Source organism: Stenella coeruleoalba (assembly GCF_951394435.1).
Source record: "Stenella coeruleoalba genome assembly, chromosome: 1".
NCBI lineage: Eukaryota > Metazoa > Chordata > Mammalia > Artiodactyla > Delphinidae > Stenella > Stenella coeruleoalba.
This window is the reverse complement of record NC_137169.1, coordinates 161702900-161719762: the sequence shown is the minus strand read 5'-3', so window position 1 is coordinate 161719762 and position 16863 is coordinate 161702900. Positions and strand designations below refer to the sequence as shown.

At 43.9% G+C, this 16863-nt stretch overlaps 1 protein-coding gene across 8 annotated transcripts; it reads left to right on the top strand.

Annotated features, from left to right (window-relative positions):
- RAB29 (RAB29, member RAS oncogene family) lies at positions 1 to 7252 on the top strand. 8 transcript variants are annotated; one of them, XM_079936998.1, is made up of 6 exons: positions 1 to 521; positions 1056 to 1181; positions 3380 to 3451; positions 4162 to 4343; positions 4618 to 4739; positions 5023 to 7252. In XM_079936998.1, the coding sequence occupies exons 2-6, from the start codon at positions 1058 to 1060 to the stop codon at positions 5132 to 5134; spliced, it is 612 nt and encodes a 203-aa protein (XP_079793124.1). In that variant the 5' UTR covers positions 1 to 521; positions 1056 to 1057; the 3' UTR covers positions 5135 to 7252. The 8 variants fall into 8 exon arrangements, with proteins under 8 accessions (XP_079793124.1, XP_079793125.1, XP_079793122.1 ...); XM_079936996.1 differs by lacking the exon at positions 1 to 521 and adding an exon at positions 546 to 600 and having other exon boundaries at positions 932 to 1181; XM_079936995.1 differs by lacking the exon at positions 1 to 521 and adding an exon at positions 564 to 605 and having other exon boundaries at positions 932 to 1181.
- The last annotated feature ends 9611 nt before the right edge of the window (positions 7253 to 16863 follow it).

Genomic DNA, 16863 nt, shown 5'->3' with positions numbered 1-16863 from the left:
TTTACTGCAGTAGCTAGTTATTAAATATTAATAACTAACATTTAACGACACGGGTTTTCCTAAGAGTCAGCCTTTTAATCTGTCCTTGAATTTGACTGATATTGGGTCTTTGGGGAAAAATATAAGAGCTAGGCTTCATCATGTTCACAAGATCCTGGATATGTCCATTCAACTGAAAGAATAGGAAATAGATTTGGAGCATGAGGGATGAGGCTTGAGCTTTTATTAGTGGAATAATGTATGGCATCTATGGAATAATTTTTAATCTTAGCTCCATAAAACTTTTAAAGATAGTGAGAAATCTACCTGGGGACGGATTTAGGCAGGTGAAATCATGTCGAACAAATCGCTTCTGAAGGATCTTCTCTATTCCAGAATTATTTTAAAATAAGATTCCAAACGGTTGAAAGGATTTGAAACTTTGCGTACTTTTTTTAAAAAGAAAAATAGTGCATTAACTACACTTCCCAGGAGGCCAGGCGGGCGAGTCTCCTCACTCGCCTACTTCTCTTCACCGCGAGGTAAGATGGGAAATGTAGTGCCTCAAGCAACGCTGCACGTGACGCACGCGGAGGAAGGCGAGAGGGACTGCGCCGCCTGGTGCGGTATGGGGTCTGGGGAGTCTGGTTGTGAACGTCTTTTTCCCCGGAATTTGGTTTTTGCAGTGCGGGGAGGGCTCCCATCTTCTCCCTGACCGTGAAATGAGCTGGCCCGGGTTCATTTGCCCGCCGGAGCAACGCCGGGGAAGTCCCGGTGGGTGAGACACCGTGGTGCCTCATCCAGTTTCTCGGTAGCCGGGCGGGGAGGGGGAGAAGGTGAGAACAGCAGGGGGCTAGCAGCTTGCACCCTGCGCCCCACCCAGGCTGCGGCCGCCCGGGGAGGAAGCGCGTATAGGTTGAGTGCGAAGTTTCCTTTTTTGCTTTCTCGTCAGAGAAGCCCCAACGGGCGGTTCGGCGGGAATGCCAAACTTCAGTTTGAGCGGGGTCGCGAGCCAAAGGGTTTAAAATAAGTTACTCCCCCCACTTCCCGCCGCCGTATAACGTCCATCCCGCTAGCCATGGGCAGCCGCGATCACCTGTTCAAAGTGCTGGTGGTGGGTGACGCCGCAGTGGGCAAGACGTCCTTGGTGCAGCGATATTCCCAGGACAGCTTCAGCAAACACTACAAGTCCACGGTGGGAGGTGAGACGTCGCTGCGGGGGCGGGGTAGACGAGAGGCCGGGATCACGGGACTTGAGCCGCGGACTCAAGTGGGGTGGGGAACGGGGGATTTGGTGTCTTTGGGTCCTTCCCCGGGCCTGGAAATAGGTGTCTGGGATCCTGAAGGGAGGCATGCTGGTGTTTGATTTGCATGCCACTCTTGGGTTTCCCCCAATTAAGTTTTCCCAGCCTGAGCTGATTGTCTGGAAAGAGAGCAAAACTGTGACGATGGGAAATGAGGGCGGGTGGATGAGAAAATGAGCGATTGCTGCGTTTCGCTAGGGAACTCAAGTCTCCTCCTGCAGCCTTCCTAGCGGTCACAGGCACATCTCTGCGATCAGCAGAAGCAGCTGAGACCCTCTGGAGCGCCTGGTTAGGTACCAGTTGGGGCTGTTGTCCTGCCTCTCACGGGAGTTACAGACAGCTGTTGAAGGAACAGAAAGGTGTTTAACCTGGCCTCAAGGAGCCTAGTTTTGTTATGGAAATACCTGCATGGGAGGGCCCCTTGGCCACACAATCAGATGCTTATCAGGGCTGAAGAGCTGTGTGTTTTTTGTCCATCGATTGCTTAAATAAAGACTAGGAATTCTTCCTAGTGTAAAATATACCACTTTTCTGACCTATCTTCCCACACACACACACCTTTTTCTCTCAAACTGGGGAGATGAAGGAGGCAGGGAAGACAAAGAGTTAATTTCTTTCTTTCCAGTTTGGCCTTTGGACTCAACTGTCTTTTCAGAAGTAGAAAAATGCCTTCTAATTAGAAGTTTAGATGGGAAGAGCTGGTGAAGAAGGAAAGTAACAAACATTTATTTATCTCCATTAAAAGAACATTTTTTAAGGAAAAAAATTGCAGTAATGTAAGTTTTGAAATTGTGTGCTAGTGTTCATTCTGGAATTTTTTTAAATTAACATGCATTTACATTGCAGTTAAAACACCCTCCTTAAGAACATTCATGAAGGGCTTCCCTGGTGGCGCAGTGGTTGAAAGTCCGCCTGCCGATGCAGGGGACACGGGTTCGTGCCCCGGTCCGGGAAGATCCCACATGCCGCGGAGCGGCTGGGCCCCTGAGCCATGGCCGCTGGGCCTGCGCGTCTGGAGCCTGTGCTCCGCAATGGGAGAGCACAACAGTGAGAGGCCTGCGTACTGCAAAAAAAAAAAAAGAGCATTCATCAAAATTAAGTGTTTAAAGTTTCAAACAAACAAAAGTTTCAAAGATTGTTTCCTGACCATTCTGCCCCACACTGCTCAATAATATGAGCTTCCCAAAAAATAAAAAAAAAATAAAAAAATAAAAAAAAAAAATATGAGCTTCCCTATTTCATGAATTTGGTTTAAAAGTATCCCACTAACTTTTAGCAATTGTTGTAGTTTTCCTTTAGTAGAGAATATAATTGACTGGCTAATTTTTTGTTCAGTGTTTATTCTTAATTTTCCATAGCTTTTATTTCTGTCATAGACGTGGAGAAATGTATTTCCAAATCTCAGAAATTATCCTGTTGCTGTCCTTATCAAAAGCTCTCCCCCGCAGCCTTAACTCATGGACTCAGCATCTACAGATGTGGCAGTAGATTCCAGCACTGTTCTTAAGCGTCATCCATGGAGTATCTTCTTCCTGGTGAATCCTCTGGGACCTTTTCACTTTATCCCATTCCTGCCCAAGATAATTCCTACGGCCTTATGGAGAATGTAGAATTCCCTGAGGGTGTGTTTTTCTCATAATACAGTTGGACTAGAAACCAACACTGAAATGTGGAAGATGCAAAAGCCAACCCACTTACCTCATTTCCCTCTTCTACCCCATCATCCCTTCCCTGAGAAAACCCCCTAAATCTCCCAGAAACTGTTTAACCTGAGATTAGGAGTTGTTTTTATAATTACTCCCATCCTCCTATCCCCAGCCTTAGAGACAAGTAGGATCAAATACATTGATTTGATGAGAGAGTAAAAACTGGAGATGCCTTCAGAGATGCATGTGAATTACCTGTCCCACACTTAATACATGAGTGTGGGCTCATCTCAGTCCATTGAGGGCTTAAAAGTAACCAAACAAATAAATAATGAATGAATGAATGGGATTGGAGTTGTGTGTCTCTAGGGTTGTAATTGCATATTTGATATGACTTTGTGGATTTTTTAAGGTAAATTTAATTCAAGTATATTATACATAAATTTTCAGTGGATTTTGCTCTGAAGGTTCTCCAGTGGTCTGACTCAGAGATGGTGCGCCTCCAGCTGTGGGATATTGCAGGTAGGATGGATAAGACTGGACAAGAACAAGGAAGACAAGCTCTTCTGAGAGCTTGTTGGTTTAACCAACAAGCTCTCAGAGAAAGAATGGGACAGGGAAACCAGAAGTTTTTTCCTGAAGCTGGAATGATTGAACTGCTCTGAGGACATATAAGCTGAATAGATGTAGAGCTTTTGTAGATGTTTTCTGTAGATGTTTTGCCCTGAATAAATGTAGAGCAGTCTCTGTGTGGGTGAGGGTCTGGCAAAGTAGTGAACTGTCTAGACCGTAGGTAGATGCTCCCACAGCAGGGGGAGGGGGTGCTCTTTCTAGGTTTTCAGCTGACCTTGGTGAGAAACAAGAAAAGAGAAGACAATAATAATAATAGCTATCCTTATTTATTATGTGCCAAGCACTTTTCTGAGCATTTTAGATTCACTGACTCATTATTAATCCTTACAACTATCCTATGATAAAAAGCTACTGCTTGTTTCCCCACTTTACAGATGCTTAATCTGAAGCACCGAAAGCTTGACTTGTCTAAAGTCACATAGATAGTAAATGACAGAGCAGGGATTTGGAATTGGGTGATCTGGGCGCAGAATCTGGACTCACCCACTACGCATACTGCCCTCTTTCCCACAATGAAGATGGAAAGGGCAGGGTGTCAGGGAGGGTTCCAAGGCTGGCTCTCAGGATCCCTTCTCAAGAGCCGTCTCCTTACTTCCCAGGGCAGGAGCGCTTCACCTCTATGACCCGACTTTACTATCGGGATGCCTCTGCCTGTGTTATTATGTTTGATGTTACCAACGCCACTACCTTCAGCAACAGCCAAAGATGGAAACAGGACCTGGACAGCAAGCTCACACTGCCTAATGGAGAGCCGGTGCCCTGCCTGCTCTTAGCCAACAAGGTATGTGGTCGATCTTGGAAAATGGCCCCTGGCCTCAATCCGTGGGCAGAGAGTAAGCGTGTCTAAACTGCACTCTGATTGTGGGTATCCACTTGCCCTTCTCTACCTCCTTTCAAGAGATGTTGAGACTTTCTTTGGGAAGAATGTTGGCTGTAGATTTCAGATGCTGCTGTTCTAGCCATGGGTGGAACTGTTTTAAATCCACACGTATCTGAGCAATGTTTCTATTCCCAGGAAGTTTATGGTGTTGCCTTTTATTTATTTTCTTTGCCAGTGTGATCTGTCCCCTTGGGCAGTGAGCCGAGACCAGGTTGACCGGTTCAGTAAAGAGAATGGTTTCACAGGTTGGACAGAAACATCAGTCAAGGAGAACAAAAATATTAATGAGGCCATGAGGTGAGTAGCTCATGCTGTTCTAGGGATAGGCACGCAGATTTACCCATCTTCCACTGCAGCCCCTTGGACCTCCTTTCCTTGTTTCTGAGCAAACAAGAACAGACTGAGCCACTGGAATGCCAGCTCCTGAAGGTCAGGGATGCTGTCTTCTCTCCTGAGATAATTGGGGACAAAGGGGCATTTAAACCTTGTGGCTTTACTGAGTGCCATCTGGTGACAAGACAGATAATATCTGCCGTTTCTCCATCCAGCTTCTCAGGCTTGTTTTTTATTTGTTTTTTAGAGTCCTCATTGAGAAGATGATGAGCAATTCCAGGGAAGATATGTCTTTGTCCACCCAAGGGAACTACATCAACCTGCAGACCAAGCCCTCTTCCAGCTGGGCCTGCTGCTAGTAGCATTTGGCTTGTTTTCCTTCCCAGTTCTAGGAGATCCTTCTCTTCCCTTTGGTTGCCCACCCAGCAGTTTTACTAAGTACATTTGAACTGTCTGCTGCTGACGGTCCAGTAAGGAGGGCCATCATCACTAAGAAAAGACACGTGGGACCCATGGGCGTTTCTGCTGCCTCTGCTGCAAGTTGCCTGTCACTTGCTGCTGGCTCACGGGGCCCAGTCAGTGCCTTCTGTCCAAAAAAGATCATCTCATCTCTCAATTTGTGATCTGGGATTTTGTGGGAAGGATTAGAAGTCAGCATCTGTGTTTTACGGATCATAATTCTCACCTACTTTTGAGCATATTTTTCCATTTAATGTATATTGATATCTCAATCTGATAGGACTTCAGATTGCAAGGAAAATGAGATCAAAGGTCATTTCCCAAATTCCTTGTTGACCATTGCTTTCAGATTCTTTCTGTCTTGGACTTTGAATTTAAACACCTGATTCTGAGATACAGGAGAAATGGGGCTGGATATCTATGGGTTTAGGGCTACTGGAGGCAAACCAAAAGTCACTATTTCTTTAAGCTTCTCAAGTCATATTAGCTTTCTTTTGTCTTGGTTTTAAAAATAGTTAACCTTTTAAATGATCTGTCTTTGTTAGAGCGATTCTTTCCCAAAAAAATTAATTCTCACTTTAAGGTTTTCTAGTGTCTCTCTCCCAGTGGGATGGGGACAGGGTTTGCAGGTTGATGTCTTGCCACGTAATGCTGCAAGTGACATCAGTTGGCCGTGGTACCCTGAACTAGGTCTATTCCTCACAGCTCTGGGAGTCTGAATGGAAGAAGAGGGTCAGGTTAACAGAACAAAATCCTATGGGGCAACTTGCTTAGGAGCACTTTGGGTGTCTAGCACTTAACAGCCATAGAAAATAAATATTATGTGTAGACCTTTGCCTGGGGGTGGAGAGTAGATAGAAAATCATTAGGTAATTTAAGTGCTAAATTGGGTGGAGTTTTTAGTATCAAATCACTTCTAGACAGTTTAATTTGTTAAATTCTCACAGGATGGTGATTTATAACCTGCCCAACGTTATGAATATTCTTAGTGAGCTCAGGCTTAGAGCTCTTTGAGAGACACTTACCTAAATAAGTGTTCTAAGTCAGTGGTTCCCAAATCTGACTAATGAGAACCACCTGGGAAGTTTAACGATTTTAAAATAAAATGTTTTAAGATTTCTGTTTCCCAACCTCAAATCTGCTGAACCAAAATGTCCAGGGATGAAGCTTGGGGATTTGTTGTTGTTTTTCAGAGTTTCCCAGGCAATTCTGCTCAGCCCGGTTTGGAAACCCTTGCTGGAGAACGTGGTAAAGATGCAGAGACCCGGGCCTTCCCTGGGCTTCTGTAGGCTCCATTAATTGTCCAGGTGATTTTGACACACACCAGACTTTGAAAAGCACTGTCCTAAGAGAGCTCAGAGGCCAAATATCAGAGCCTTCGGTGGTTTGTTTGTTTTTAATGCCAGTTGTTATAAATTTTGCACAATCTTCTGAGACCTTCAGGTTCTCTTTTGTATTACTCTTTCCAGGTAGGGTTTTTATTACAATGATTCTGAAAATAATAGTGGAATAACAAGTTCTCTATGAAAATAAAATTGATTTTTATTCACTGGTTTGAACCCCTGAAAAATCACAAATAAATGGGAAATAAGTATTGTATTGATGGTAGTTATTGGCCTTCAATGTGACTTTGTTATTTTATACTGATAGAGTATTGTGGAAATGGAGACTTTATTTTTTAAATACCTTCTTTAAAAATGAAGGTAAGGGCTTCCCTGGTGGCGCAGTGGTTGAGAGTCCGCCTGCCGATGCAGGGGACACAGGTTCGTGCCCTGGTCCAGGAAGATCCCACATGCCGCAGAGCGGCTGGGCCTGCGCGTCCAGAGCTGTGCTCCGCAATGGGAGAGGCCACAACAGTGAGAGGCCTGCGTACCGCAAAAAAAAAAAAAAAGAAGGTAAGTGTTATTCTGTTTATCTGTTAATTTACCAGTACTGATTGCCTCATTCCAATTCAGAACTTGATGTAACTTCTCAAATACTGCAATGGTGACCATTTAAAAAACTTGAATATGCTTTCTTTTCCCACTTGCTGACTCAGGATATTCCTGCCTTTTCAAGCATTGCTAGAGGCTGGCCTGCCAGCCCTTCTGGATTTTCTGTCCCAGTTGGTCAACGTTATGGCCCTGAAACTAATTAAAGAAGAAAGTGAAATATTTCTCCTTATGTTCCTATCTATAAAGAAAAGGGAAAGCAATTAAGATAAGGAAGAAGAAAATATTTACGTGGTTAGAAATGTGATTATACTAAAAATAATTAGATCCTATCATTTGGATGCTACCTCTTGGGTAAAAATTGTTTGGAACATGGATATCATTGTAGCCCTTCCCTAGAGAAATTTCCATATTTGAGACAAGATACCCCTTCAACCATCCACCAGGTCTGTGGCCAAAGAGAAAACATAAGCATTCCCTGCAGACTGTTCTAAGAGACCCAAGGAAAGGCTGAGAACAGAGCTGTGGGACTGTGACTGCCCTGACTTTCAACTTTGAACAGAATAGCTGAGTGATCAAACAAGCCAGGAAAGGAACCCTAAGTCAAGGAAGGCCCCTAAGCATAAGTGATGGTTTGCTGTTTTGTACTGCTAATGAGCTGGAATTGCTCCAAGATGCTGTTACTCACTTTCCTTTCCTATTGCTAGGGAATATTTGGGTTCCTTATTTTTCCCTTTTATCTCCAGATTTAACTGTTTTCTTTAGATGGTCTTTCTTCTGTCCTCAGGACACTGTCCCATCTAACAGGAGGCTCTTCCTGCCTGTCGTCCTTTTGTAGGCAGTGGCCTGCTTTTGACATGATCTAAGGCCATGGTTAGAAGATGTAAAAATCTCCATGGTAGGTATTCTGTAAAATCTAGTGACTAGATTGCTCAGGGAAATAAACCTCAGTGCCCTTTTCTCCTTCACCCCGCTTGGTTCACTATGTATAGGAAGAGGCCTCAGCTGTGTACATGACTCATTTATTAAAACCAAATAACCCCCAAGTTGGAATGGATAGGAAGCCACTAGACAATGTGCATTGGGGACTTCCCTGGTGGTACAGTGGTTAAGAATCCGCCTGCCAGTGAAGGGGACACGGGTTCAATCCCTGGTCTGGGAAGATCCCACATGCCGCAGAGCAACTAAGCCCGTGTGCCACAACTACTGAGCCTGCGCTCTAGAGCCCACAAGCCACAACTACTGAAGCCCGCATGCCCTAGGGCCTGCGTGCCGCAACTACTGAGCCTGTGTGCTGCAACTACTGAAGCTTGTGTGCCTAGAGCCTGTGCTCTGCAACAAGAGAAGCCACCGCAATGAGAATTCCGTGCACCACAACGAAGAGTAGCCCCCACTCGCCGCAACTAGAGAAAGCCCACGCACAGCAATGAAGACCCAACGCAACCAAAAACAATGATAAAAAAAAATGTGCATTGGAAAGAACTTTACATGTATTTTTGATTCAGCCATAAATACCAGAGACTTGAGAATATATCTACATATGACCTTTGTTGTTGTTAGAAAACCCTGCCTTCTCTTTGGCTTTCAAGCATAATCTGAATTCTGTTCAGTTTTATCTGCAGGTTTCAGTATAATACTGGTATTGCTCTGTTTAGGGTTCTCCAGGGAAACAGAACTAATAAGATGTGTGTGTGTGTGTGTGTGTGTGTGTGTGTGTGTGTGTGTATGTAAAGGGATTTATTACAAGAATTTGGCTCATGTGATTATGGAGGCTGGCAAATCTAAAACTTATGGAGCTGATGTCCCAGTTAAAGTCCCAAGGCTGGCAGACTGGAAGAGCTGATATTCCAGTTCAAAGGCCACCAGGCAGGAGAATTCTCTCTTACTCAGGACAGGGCCTTCAACTGATTAGGTGAGGCCCACCCACGTTAGGGAGAGGAAACTACTTTACTACATCTACCAATTTAAGTGTTAATCTCATCCAAAAACACCCTCACAGAGACACCCAGAATAATGTTTGACCAAGTATCTGGGCACCCCATGGCCCAGTCCAATTGACACACAAAATTAACCATTACTTGCACTTAACGGTACTTTACTATGTGATGGTGCTGTTTTGATAACTTTTCTTCACACTGAACTTTAATTTGATTCACACTCATCTAATTAGGAACTAACTATATATTAATGGGAGTAAAGAAGAGAAAGCAGATAGGAAAGGAAAACGATAAGATAGACATTTTATGATTTATCATGATATGAGAAGGGCAGCCCAGTAGCACTGGATACCAATATCTGACTTGGTGTAAACTCTTCCCTCAGCTCTGTGAGTTGTGTATGCTTCTTACACTATCTCGGAAATAAGAAAGCAGATAGTTCTCATTTTATGTTTGAGGGAACAAATATCTCAAAATTTGACTAACTGAAAGGCAGCTGGTTGAATTCGTAATAAAGCCAAGACATAACTGCAAATCTTCAAATTCCCCATCTCCATTCTGTCATTTAGGTTTCTGTGAAGAATTTGACCTGAAACACCTATTTTAGAAAATAAGCCCAGACATTTAGAGAAACAGAACTGGCCCCTTTTGGGTTTGAAACTCTTAGTTTGTGTTATATAGACTTTGAGACCATGTTCGTGTGTTGAATAGACACGTGTGTAATTAAATTTGGAGCCAAATTAAGTGCAGGTTGAATAGCATGCAGCACCGATATGTCCTGAGATGTTTGACAAGTTCCGCTTACTAAGATATGTCACCCAAGTGCAGTGACTGTTATTTAAGTTTGAACACCAGCTTTCTTGTTTGCAAATACAGGGGTTAAAATGTTTTTATTCTTTTCCATTGTAGTTTATTACAAGATATTGAGTATAGCTCCCTGTGCTACACAGTAGAACCTTGTTTTTTATTTTTTATATACAAGTACAGGGATTTTAACAGCCATTTTATTTTCGACTGTTGTTGCCAGTAGTTGACATCTGAGTGTTTCTGTAAGCCAAATACATATTCTTCTAAGCACTTCACATGGATTATTTTTATTTTCACAATGACCCTATGATTCTACATATATAGACATTTAAGGCACAAAAATAAAAACTGCTCAAGGTTAGACAGCTAGGGAGTGGCGAACGGATTTTTTTTAATATTGCTTCTGGTTTTTTTTTTTAATATAAATGCGTTCATTTTTGGCTGCGTTGGGTCTTCGTTGCTGCGTGTGGGCTTTCTCTAGTTGCGGCGAGCAGGCACTGGCTACTCTTTGTTGGGGTGCGTGGGCTTCTCGTTGTGGTGGCTTCTCGTTGCAGAGCACGGGCTCTAGGCACGTGGGCTTCAGTAGTTGCAGCACACAGGCTCAGTAGTTGCGGCACACAGGCCCTAGGGTGGGCGGGCTTCAGTAGTTGTGTCTCGTGGGCCCTAGAGCGCAGGTTCAGTAGCTGTGGCGCACGGGCTTAGTTGCTTCATGGCATGTGGGATCTTCCCGGACCAGGGCATGAACCCGTGTCCCCTGCATTGGCAGGCGGATTCTTAACCACTGCGCCACCAGGGAAGTCCCTGGCAAACTGATTTTTAATCTTAAGCAGTGTGACTCCAGAAACTCCCTTTACTATAATACACTGCCTACCATTTTGTATGTGTATGTTTTGATGGTGGCATCCTTGAAGTTTTCCCACATAAATATTCAGTAAGGTGGGAACAAAGAGTAATTTATTAAATGGATATACAGGTTTTCAAATACTTTTATGATGAAAAATTTAAATCTACTCATTAAGGAAAATGGAGAAAAGAAGGAAAATCCAAACCACTATAGACCCAAAACCCAAACAAAACCTCTATTTACATTTTGATAAATTTGTGTTCAGTCCATTGTTTTTAATGCAAAGATTTTTTTGTCATATATTTGTATTTACACTTAAATCATTTCTGATTACATACCTTTTATGTATCCAGTATTGCAGTAGGAGTTGTGGGGGATATAGAGATCTATGCCATAGAACTTCAAAGAAGGAGGGCAAGAAAGGTTTCTTAAAGGGAAGTAGGACAGGAGATGGACACCAATTTAGAAAGAGGTGGGATAGGATTTCAGGTTGGGAAGAAAGGGGGTTTCAAATTTTTACACAGGTTTGAGAAGTAGCCAGTAGACCAAAGGGCTCATGTTGTAGAGCAGTGGGAAATAAGGTTAGAAAGACTGTGGACAGATTATATAGGTCATTAATTAAGCAATAGTGGCACACGTACCATGTGCCGGGTACTTTATTAGAAGCACGGGATGAGGCCTGGGGAAGAGCGTTCAGACTTTATCATGGGAGCTGTAAGGACGTATTGAAAATTTGAGTATAGGAATGCCATGAGTGCTGTGCTTTAGGAAGGTAGCATTGTCTGTTGTATCTACCACATATTCCAAAAAGAGAAGAGAAGCTGTCACAGTAGTTTAAGCACGAACTGGTGACAAGGGACATGGCGAGTGAAAAGTGAATTTGAGAAATGCAATGAAGAAAGAATCAAGAGGTCTCTATACTGAAGACAGTGAGGGCTTGGGGTGGAGTCAGTGGCACCAAGGGGTTGAGCTCAGGTGATTAAGAAGAAGGTGCTTCTGGCAGAGGTGCAAGAGTCAGGAAAAGAATGTGGGTAGGGGAGATAATTTGTTTGGCATAGATAAATTGAGCTTGTGGGTATTCAAGTGGAAATATCTGTTAGGCAGTCAGGATACTCGCTGGAACTCAGAAGCAGAGGGGCTGGCAGTAGTTGGTAGAATGATGCCCATACTGGGCATGGTCGGAATACATCAGTTCTCCTAGGAATGGTTAGGAGATAGTGGAGAAAGAGCGACAACGCCTTGGACATTCACCGTGGTCAAACATGACTGTCATCACTGTCACCTTTTCTCCATCTGTATGCTGTGGGCAGTGTTTGTTAACTCTGTTCCCAGGGCTCAGGGATTGTTATGTTCTAGTGGAGGAACAAACCAGCTGTTGGATTTGGGGTTTTTCCTTCAATGAAGACAGTGTGATCCATGCTGCCTCCCAGAGTGCTTCACAGTGTCCAAACTATTATACCTTCGCAAGGGAGCCCTTTTTGTTGTTATTGTTATGCCAATCATGTGAAGGCTGTAAGGACCAATATAATTATCCCCATTTTACAGGTGAAGAAGCAGAGGCACAGGAGTTTAAAATTTGCTGAAGGTCACCTAGGTAGTAAATCACAGTGCTCAAGGCCAGTAGTTTTCATTACAAGTTCAGTGCTCTTTTTTGTTATACCTTGGGGTCTCCGCTTTCAGCACTGTTCACTTAAAAGTATTTGTTGGTGGTTTAGATGGATAAGGCTCTGTCTTCTTCAGTGTTACAAGGGCAAGTTTTCTATGGATTTTATTGGTGGTGAGCAAAGCAACAAGTATTAGTCTTCTGGGGTTTCTTCTTCAATTTATACTGGATGTCAAGTTGTACATCCTTTTTATTTCAGTGGTAGAAACCCATCTAAACTTAGGTCTTAACATTCTAAAAGTAGAGAGGAAGATGGAAGTCTGGAGCAGAAGAAATACACACTTGAGAAAATGAATGTAAAAGTTAAAACTGGGGACTTCCCTGGTGGCGCAGTGGTTAAGACTCCGCGCTCCCAATGCAGGGGGCCCGGGTTTGATCCCTGTTCAGGGAACTAGATCCCACATGCATGCCGCAACTAAGAGTTCACATGCCACAACTAAGGAACCCATGTGCCACAACTGAGGAGCCTGCCTGCTACAACTAACAAGCCCGCCTGCCACAACTAAGATCCAGCAAACCAAATAAGTAAATAATTTTTTTTAATAAAATGAAAATAAATAAATAAAAGTGAAAATTGACTTTGGCCCAGTTTTTTTCTGGCTGTGACCTGAGGCAAGGGAGCATCCTCTTTAACCATGCACCTATCTCCAAGCAGGTTTTTGGCCTCTGGGGTTACAGAAAGACTAACCAGACACACAGCTCTTCTATCCCACCCTTTCCTGTGAGTATTGTGATGGGGCAGAGAGTCAGCAGGTTGGAAGTAGAAGAGTAAAAAAGAAAATAAAGCCTGGAGAATCTTTCTTTAACTTCCCGGCAGGGTCTTCAAAGACAGGTCCCTTTCTGAGCTCCTGTGGTCAGTAGAAGCAGTGTCTATCTTTAGACCTCGTTGGCTGTTTTTCATGAGGCCACAGAACTGGAAGTGCCCAGCACAGAGTAAGTGCTCGAAAATTTTTACGAAGCTCTCGGCAAATATAGCATAGCCTTGAAGGAAGTGGGTCTTTTTTTTTTTTTTTTTTTTCCTGCAGTACGCGGGCCTCTCACTGTTGTGGCCTCTCCCGTTGTGGAGCACAGGCTCCGGACGCGCAGGCTCAGCGGCCATGGCTCACGGGCCCAGCCGCTCCGCGGCATGTGGGATCTTCCTGGACCGGGGCACGAACCTGTGTCCCCTGCATCGGCAGGCGGACTCTCAACCACTGCGCCATCAGGGAAGCCCGGAAGTGGGTCTTTGATAGGGATAGGGAAGAGCCGTCAGGCCCATCACCCACACGCTGCCAGGTTTTTTGTTTGTTTTTTATTTATTTATTTGGTTGTGCCAGGTCTTATTTGCAGCAGGCGGGCTCCTTAGTTGCGGCATGAATGTAGGATCTAGCTCCCTAACCAGGGATTGAACCCGGCTCCCTGCACTGGGAGCTCAGAGTCTTAACCACTGCGCCACCAGGGAAGTTCCTGCCACTTCTTACTGTCTTTAACATATGCAGGGGAGAAGGAAAAGGCTACTTCTCAAAATATAACTAAAATCATAGGAGAAATTAAGCATTGGGTTTCAAAGCCCATTAAATCTCATTTCCAGGGAGAAAGAATAACTGTCTTTTCTGTCTCCTGAGCCTGTTTCGTTTTCACAGTTTCTCATAGTTTTATTACATGTATTGTCTCTTCAAGGTTAACCGACATGCATCTAAGATCTAACCTGTCATATGATCAGTGTCTTTCTTCAGTTTCCTACACACTGGCTGTGCTTGAGACGTGTCCAGGGAAGATTCTCTGGGGATGCACTGGAAGGATCTGACCTTGGAGGTTGCACTCCAGGTTCTCCTGACAGGCAGGGAAACAGTGCCAGGGCTCTTGTAGGCATAACTCTGTACTTGCCCACTAAAGAGTAAACTAGAAGTTCAAGTCTTACGTTACTTCCTTCTTAAGAGACAGTGTTTGTTGAAATACTGAGTGAATAAACAAGCACATAGAGAGAAGGCTTTAGCCAAAGCTGAGATGAGGAGAGATATAGGCTATGACCCTCACCTTGGAAGAGGAAGAGCCTTCATTCAGTGGCCATCTATATATAGGCCTTGAAGTAAACTACAATGCCAAGGCCTGGAAGACCTGTTCTGAACTTTCCACCTGCCTGGACATGTAGACTATGGCCAGTTCCTTTCATTACCTAATAAGTAAGTAACAAGAATTCCTCTGCCTCATCTCACGATAACAAATATTGGTATTTGCTAAATAATGGCAATCTGACCTAACAAAAGAGCCTCCAACAAAGTCACTCGTGATCACTGCACCACTCCAGCCTCTGCACTGGCATTTTGACAATAATATGGATGACAATACACTTAGTCAAAACAGATTCCAGCACCCATTATGCCCCATCAAAAAAAGCAAAATAAATGTTGACAAGATACGAAGAAACTGGAACCCTTGTGCACTGCTGGTGGGAATGTTAAATGGTGCACGTGCTATGGAAAATAGTATGGAGATTCCTCAAAAAATTAAAAATACAATTACTATATGATCTAGCAAATCCACTTCTGAGTATATGCTCCAAAGAATTGAAATCAGGGGCTGGAAGAGAGACTTATACACCATATTCATAGCTGAAATTATTCACAATAGCCAAAATCTGGAAATGACCCAAGTATCCACTGACAGTTGAATTGTTAAACCAAATGTGGTATATACATACAATGATATATTATTCAGCCTTTAAAAGGTAGAAAATTTTGATACCTACTACAACATGAATGAACCTGGAGGACGTTATGCTGAGTGAAATAAGCCAATCACAAAAGGACAAATACTGTATGATTCCACTTATATGTGGTTCCTTGAGTAGTCAAATTCATGTAGACAGGAAGTAGAATGGTGGGTACCAGGGGCTGAGGAGAGAGGGAATGGGGAATTAGTGTTTAATGAGTATAGAGTTCAGCTGGGGAAGACGAAAAAGTTCTGGAGATGTGAATGTACTTAATGCCACTGAACTACCCATGTAAAAATGGTGAATTCTATGTTATGCATTCCTTTTTTGCTATCAACAATAGCATTCAGGGGTGAAAGGGTGGAGTGACATGGAAGAGGAGATATTTATATAACTTTTTTAATGCTTTACTGGTGGACTGTGCTATTCTCTTCCCTTAGGGAAGCCAGATTTTACAAGGGGAGACTTTCAGGAGGCAATAGTGATGGGTTGGTTTGTTTGTTTATAGAGTAGCTTCAGTTGGTTATTAACAGGCTGCCTGTGATAGGGATTGAAGTCTATTTTACAATGGTCAGGTAAACCTTGGCCGTTCCCATAGGGATCCTGAGCTCTGCCTCTGAGAGTTTTATGCATCCAACAAATGTTCATGGATTTAAATGGAATGATCTGAGTTACCCTCAGTTATTTGACTTGAGTCTTGAGGCAGCCCCTCCCCCATCCCCACCCAGGGATAAGGGACTGAATTTAACAAATACTTAACATTGCACTCACTGTCTGCCAGAGACTGTCCAAAAGCCTTTTCATATATCAACTCATTTAATCCTAATAATCCTATGAATTAAGTACGATTGTTCCCCATTTTACACATGAGAAAACTGAGGCAGGCACAGAGAGGTAAAGCTATACAACTGTTAAGTGGTGGACCTAAGGTTCAAACTGAAAAACCTTCTGGCCCAGCGCTCATGCTCCTAATCATTAGGCCCCGAAGGTCCACGTCTGGGACTTTAATGACCCTGAAGTGATCTCAAGGTCCAGAATAGAGAATGGAAATTGGTGGTTAAATGATTCCTTGCCTGTGATCCTGCCTCCCTGCTCCAGCAGCGGTTGGGCTCCTGAGGTCTAATGCTTAAGCAAGGAGAAGGGGCTTGTGGGTTTAAGGTCAAAATTTTTGAACCTATGGAATTTCCCTCCAATTCAGAAGCAGCCCCTTGCTGACGAATCAGCTGCCTATCCCACGGGTTTTGCTATCAGTGGAGTTTCTAGATGATCAAGGCAGGCGAAATGATACATCATTAAGCTAACATTAAATGATATGAAACTCTTAATAAATCTTTTTTCCTAGTCATCCTAAGACGCAAGCCAAGACGAATCTGCAACTCTGGAGTGGAAACCAGGGGGCGGGCCGAGCAGCGACCATTTTTGTTTTGCGGCCGTGCGCTCTCAGAGCACCTTGACTAACAGGACCTCACGGAGGAGGCGGAGCCTATCAGTGAGTGGGGCGGAACCTGGGAGACGTGATGATTCAAACGGACGAATGAGCTCTGCGCATCTGGCAGAAGCCGCCAATGACCGGTCGTGTTGGGGCGGAGCCCACAGGCCCTAGTGGCTTTGGTTGTACGGCGGCTTTGGCGCATTTTCGGCTGGTTTGATTCATCCATTTTGAAGAGACAGGGGAGCGGGGGGCTCGTCTGATTAAGGGGCCCTGAACCAAGGAGCGGCGGAGTTTGAGAAGCCAGCAGCTCGGGGTTCGGCGGC

Excerpts from the sequence above, each read along its gene's own strand:
- RAB29 (XM_079936998.1), top strand. The coding sequence starts at position 1,058 with ATGGGCAGCCGCGATCACCTGTTCAAAGTGCTGGTGGTGGGTGACGCC. Across the intron at positions 1,182-3,379 it reads CTACAAGTCCACGGTGGGAG|TGGATTTTGCTCTGAAGGTT; the intron begins GTGAGACGTCGC and ends ATAAATTTTCAG. Across the intron at positions 4,740-5,022 it reads AATATTAATGAGGCCATGAG|AGTCCTCATTGAGAAGATGA; the intron begins GTGAGTAGCTCA and ends TTTGTTTTTTAG.